General features: G+C 40.5%; 1 protein-coding gene across 2 annotated transcripts in view; it reads right to left on the bottom strand.

Annotated features, from left to right (window-relative positions):
* Positions 1-3619: 3619 nt before the first annotated feature.
* The window catches only part of sertad2 (SERTA domain containing 2), a 36466-nt gene continuing 33755 nt past the window's right edge, over positions 3620-6330 (bottom strand). For both annotated transcript variants that reach the window (XM_023327048.1, XM_014469655.2), the window contains one exon: positions 3620-5109. In XM_023327048.1, coding sequence (XP_023182816.1) covers positions 3945-5105 — 1161 coding nt within the window. In that variant the 5' untranslated portion in view covers positions 5106-5109 and the 3' untranslated portion in view covers positions 3620-3944. The remainder of the gene's footprint in view (positions 5110-6330) is intronic.

The raw sequence follows: 6330 nt of genomic DNA, 5'->3' as shown, positions 1-6330 counted from the left end.
TTTAGTGAAAACCTCTTAATACACTTGAATTAACACAAAACTAACTTACAAATAACATTTCAGCAAAATACAGGAGCATAAGTCAATAATTCCTTAATATTTATTAAAAAGTACTAGTTCTACTTATAGTATATAGGAAAAATGTTGTCATAAGTTTTGTTAATTTTAAGGAATTTACTTAAAACAAGTTCCTATATCTTAATGAAAACTTACTTCTATTTTCTCTTATATCAAGAGTACTAAGATTTCTACACTAGACATTAGACCAAAAATACTTGGTAAGATTTTGTGTTTTTGCAGCGCTGGGTTAGATGATATTCTTCGGTCACCTTTTTGCATGAATGGAGGTTTTATTGGCAGCAGTTGGCTGCAAAACTCTCGTTTTAGTCTTTCTTTTTCAGAAGCTATCATTAGCACAAAAGGTGGTGTAACAGTCTGTTGATATTTAAAGTTATTATTGTCTTCATTCTGAAAATTTGCAGTTTGAAGGGCTTAAATATTCTCTGAAACTGCGAAAATAAGCCATATACTGGCACTGCGGTGTAATTAATTAATCTTGAGATTCAGATACAAGTGGACGGTTTTGAAAGGCAGATGATTAAATCTCGGTTGAAAGGCATCATTCAAAGCCAGACTGGCGTTTCTGAAAAATGCCGTTTTCTAAGCTGCCTCTGCCACCAATCGCACCCTTCATGCCCTGCAACAATTTAAGCTTTCAGCTAAAACAGAGAATATGCCCAGGATAGATTGCTTTGTTGTTGTTTTTGTTGCCTTGTCATAGTTTACAGATCAGTAAAAGGTGGCGCTACCTGGAGTGAAAATTTTTGGGCTGTTCCACATAAAGGAAAAGAGCCAAAAGTGTTCAGAAATGCTGCTTCTGACATTCTGAATTTTAAACAAGTGCAAAAAATGTTTAATTTAATAGATTATAGTTAGATTTATAAGGCTTTGTGACAAACTTAGTTTTAATGCACCACAGTGCATGGCTGAAATATCAGATTGACGCTGTGGTTTTGGTTTCCCACTTCAGTGGAAATCTCAATTAAAAATGTCTCCGTTATTGTTTTAGCTCTCTCGCTAATATTGGGTCTATTTGAGATGTAGCAGGGCTGCTTGCTAGCTAGCATTTAAGGCTACCTATTACTAACACATGTAAACAAACCCCGTAGAAACGGGGAGTGTGAGTAACACTGTAAGCCCTGCTGTTACCAAACCATAATCTGTTTTCTGCCAAAAAAATAAATGCATCAACTTTGGAGCTTTTCCAGAACATCTACGTCCAACTGGGACTGGGGAGAGGTCTGCTTGTTTCTTCGAGTGTAAACCAGTGTTTCCAGTGGGTGCAGCGCATTTGAATACCTCTGCAACTGGTTTGTGATAACTGGCTCATTTAACCGAGCTCATGTAAAACAACCAGCAGTTGTATTATGACTGTGTATAAGGTGGGGAGACAAGCAGAGGTACGGAGGCGTGGAGGGGCCAAAAAAGTAACATTTAAAAAACAAAAACAAACAAAAAACAGGAAGCCTGGCATTGAATTCGTAGACATCATGTGTACAGAAACAGACGCTCCCTTCTAGTAAAAAGTTTAAACAACAACCTGGTGATGTGTTTTAGAGCTACTCCTAAAGCATTATTGCAGAGCCAGGCTAATGTGGAAAGCTATGGAGGTCCAAATGTGCCAAAATGTGATAAATAAAAAATAAACATATTACCCAGCACGTTTTGGTCTACATTGGACTAAAGTATACTGACATAATTACATATTATAGCAACCTTTTGTATTTTATGTATTTAATAAAATGAACCAATTTCAACAATTGTGGTTACATTTATTTATGTCATGGCTGCAAAATTGATTGAAGAAAAAAATTGGCACATTCTGCAGATTTTTCATTTAACCACTTAAGCTTTTTTTATATAATATTAGGAATATATTAGAAGATGCAAATAAGCAAACTATTCTGTTAAATCAACATTTTATTGCCTAAAATGCAATAAAATACATGGATCATTTGTAGCAAACAACAAATCTGTAGCTAAAACATACGTCTAGCATCAATGTATGAAAATCCAACCCTTTCTGCTCAATATAACATCTATACAGTATAGGGCTTATGTGTTTATTTTTGGATTAACCGATTAATAATTAGAGAAAAAGAAAAGGTGCTTAAAAGCCTTTTTTTATTTTACTGAACTTGCACTAGGTCAAACTACAGCTACTTGAGGAGTTTTAGCTAGAACATATTTACAGAAAAACAGGTTTCTTAAATCTTAAATAGAAAAAGGGGTTGTTTTTTGTAAATTTTTGGCTTATTTACTCATCTGAGAATGTTGTTTTCAGCAATTACCCTTTTTGAGTTTGTATTCATCGTGATTAATCCAATTAATCATTTCAGCCCTACTGAATATAAAATAATTTACCAGATTATTTATTTACTACACCTCGTCACGTTTGGCACCCCATAGACACCAATAAAACAATGTATCCCTCCTTAAATGCTTGCTTTACAATTAAAACATTGTATCTGTAATAAGATAAAGATTAAATAATCATCATTTGATCATGTAAAATTACCTCAACAAAATTTAATACAATATAATAAATTAAAAACATCGTGTGACCCTCAGTGGGCTGTTAAAGTGAGAAGAGCGGATAAAAAATACTGTAAAAACCAGGAACTGAATAAGTGGTCATTTGAAAGGCACTCAGCTGCTAAAAGCCATAATTACAGTGTGTGTATGTATATGTTTGTTTTGTATTTCTGTACCTATGAGGAGTGTATATCCCCACAAGGATTAAAAATAGAAATATTTACAATTACTCTTAAGGGTTAAGGCTTAGCTTCAGGTAAAGGACTAGAAAGGAAATTTATAAAGTTCCTCACAAGTATAGATATACAAAATTCTGTGCACTACAAAAACACAAAATCTTATCATTTTTAGTGTAGTTTATAGTGCAAATATCTTGGTACACTTGAAATAAAATTATAACGTGATTATGCATCAAGATATAGGAGCTTGATTTAAGTAAATAATTCCCTAAAAGTGCCCCATTATGCTTCCTTGAATGGTTAGGATAGATTTATGGAATATACAAAATATATTAATTAAATTTTTTTCACAAAATCATTCTTAGATCTGGTTAGTTCTGTTTACTTTAGCTCCTCTCAGAATGAGAAGTTTAGGGCTCTGTCACTTTAAATCCAAATAAGCTGCTGCTGGTCTCGCCCCCAACTCAACATTTACAATCACAAGTGAAAATGGCTTCAAAAAGATGCGCAATTTTACAACCATACATCTTTGAAAAGCAGAAGAAAAGTCTTAACAATTTTAAAAAGAATGTAGCAAGTGGTTTCCAGCTGAATAAATGCACTGGCGTTCTTGGGTTGCTAGGTAACGGGGCTGGGCTCAGCTAGGGTTGCTAGGTAACGGCACAGTAGTGGCCAGGTTTTTGAAAAAGAAAAAGTTCCACTGACAGATTATACTACTTCCAACATAGGAAAATGTCTTTTTATAATAATCTGCCAATGGAACTAGTACTTTATAATCAATATTATGGAATTATTTACTTAAAACAAGCTCATATCTTGGTGAAAAGTTACTTGTGAGTTAGTTTTGTCTCATTTCAAGTATACTAAGATATTTGCACGAGAAACTAGACCAAAAATACTTTCATGTTTTTGCAGTGTGTTTGCTTTGCTTCCTCATTACTTCACTTCCACACCTAGAAAGGCGAGCACAGTGCATGAACAGTGTTGTGTAGAAGTAGTAGTTGTCATAGTAGTACTAGTTGACATCACCGTTGATGTTTACAATTACCGACCTTAGAAGAAAAAGTCTTTTAAAGAGATAAAAACAAAAGCAATCCCAAATTTTTCCATCCAGTCCGTTTCTCCAGGTTAATAAAAAGTTTCGCAGGTGGAGGTGAGGGTGTCGCTGAATCACGACCCCACCAGCACCTCCATGATGTGGTCCAGTTCTGTCAAATCAATTTTAAAAGGCTGATTGGCTGAAACCTGGGGGGCGGAGCCGCTGTACGGTGACACCAGAGTTTTGAGGAGGTCATCGGCGTTCACCACTGGCGAAAGCTTGGCGAGACCACCGCCGCCAGCTGTGGCACCTACGGCCCCCGCTGTGGTGCAAGGGTCAAAGTCGTACATGGACGTGTCAATATCGGCGAACAGGACGTCGTCCAGCGCCAAGTCTGAGAGGAAACCCGAAGAAGAAGGGGACGAAGGCGAGGGGGAAATGTCTTCCAGGCTAGCAGGGGAATGTGCGGGCAGGAAAACAGCAGCTGCCTCTGGCTTAGCACCCATTGTCCTGCAGTCTCTGGTGGAGCCTGTGGGTGATGAGAAAGGGGATGGAGTGGGAGAGGTAGTTATGGTCATAGTATTAATGGCTGCCGTCCGTGTAATGGCGATGGGAGGAGCCAACTCCATGTCACTCGGAGAGGGTGAGAAACTGTCGTTTGATAGGACAGTCACACTAGAGGACAATTTGCTCATTAGCGCCGACGATGGAGCTAATGGGGGCGGAGACAGAGGAGGAGTGGGTGGAGACGGCGCGCAGAATGCCGAATCCCCGCCATCCTCTTCTAGTAGCGAGGCCGGAGTGAGGCAGGCGTCCAGGGGCGCGGCGCAGCCTTCCAAGCGCTGGGGCGCCGGGCAGCTGGGAGGCACCATCGGGTGGGGCGAAGGTGGCGGAGGAATCACCGGCATCAACAGCGCGGATGGTTGGGCCAGGATGCCGAAAGACGGTGGCGCCTCGCGGAACCCCTCGTCCATGGGGTCATCAGGCGGCGGCGAGGGCGGCAGGAACAGCGGCCGCAGAGAGCCCTCCTGCTTGAGCTCATCCTGTATGCGGCGGAGCATGTTGTTGATGAGGACGCGGCGCTCCAGGCTGGGCTCGCCAAGCGGCCGCTGGCTGTAGAGCTTCATCAGGGAGATGTTGAAGATGGTCTGTCTCTGAAGGGTGTAGGACACCTTGGAAAGACCCTCCGAGGCAATGCCTACCCCCGCTCCCGCCACCGACGCCTCCAGCGTTTTGCCTTCCAGGCCCTCTTCATCCTCTTCCAACTTCCGCTTTGCACCTTTACAGAACATATATCTAGACAACACAAAACAAAAGGAGAGTAAACAAGTTAATCAAGTGCTTAGATAAGAAATCATTAAGACACGAATCAGGTCTAAAGTCTAGTGTTGCTCCTTCGCATTCAGTGACTTAAAGCTCAGAACCTAAGTAAAGTCACTCCAGACTTCATGGAAATCTGTTAAACCTAAAGGTCCTTCCTTGAACAGGGTAGGTTAAGTCCACATTGTGTCTATTACTCTTTTTGGACAAAATCATTCTTAGACAATAAGACTTTAGTCTCATCAGTTCTACCTACGAGCTGTTTTAGGACCACATCACTTTAAATCCAAATAAGCTGCTGCTGGCCACGCCTCCAACTCAACAAAGCATTTGCAAAATTGTTTTTTTTTTTAAATTAGCAGAACATCTACAAAGTTTTGCACAATTGCTTCCACAATTACTTGATCAGTACATTTGAATGATGCTATTGTATCCCCTCCTTTAGTGCCGCCCTGGGCAACTGCCCATATCAAAAAACCGCCTCTTTTGGGGCTTGTCGTTAAATCGCATCCCAAATCCAAAATCACTTCTTTCATACAGGAACCAAAGTTTTCTTTGGGAAAGTAAGAAGCTGCAAACAGAAAATGAGCATATTGGATTTGGAAATAAAAAAATAAATAAAAATACAGACAAAGTGAGCAGCTGGAGAGGAAACCTTCTCACACCAAGTTATGTAATAGCAGTGCTCCCTGCTCAGCACAAGATCATAGGCCAGATTTAAAACACAACCTTTGGCCACTCCTCTTTTTATGATACTAGAGGAAGAACTTGCTGGTTGTGGCGGTGAGAAGGGTACAAGAGGAGCAATAATTTGGGTGATTTTATAAAACTATTGAGAAAACAAAGAAGAAGAAAATGGAAAAGAAAGAAAGGAGCTGCTGCAGTGTGTTTGATTTTAATCCAGGCTGACAGGCAGCCAGCCGCCGCCTGAATCACGGCGCATGCGTCTTCTCTCAAACATACACACACACACACACACACACAGGAAGTGTAAGCTGCAGGCCCAGTCACCACGACCGGTTGGTTGCCATGACAAACCGAGTCAGCTGGGAATTCACCCAAAGAAACGACAGTGAATGGGACGCGGTGGAGGGAGGAAGAAGAGTATAGGAGGAGGATGAGGAAGACAAGCGAGAAGCGGAAGCAGAGGAATAGGTAAGGTAATGAGGACTCCATCCAGAGATGCAGATAAACCCA

This window comes from Xiphophorus maculatus, chromosome 22, assembly GCF_002775205.1.
Source record: "Xiphophorus maculatus strain JP 163 A chromosome 22, X_maculatus-5.0-male, whole genome shotgun sequence".
In the NCBI taxonomy this organism is placed as follows: Eukaryota; Metazoa; Chordata; class Actinopteri; order Cyprinodontiformes; family Poeciliidae; genus Xiphophorus; species Xiphophorus maculatus.
The sequence above is the reverse complement of the archived record's forward strand: the minus strand, read 5'-3'. Positions and strand labels throughout refer to the sequence as shown.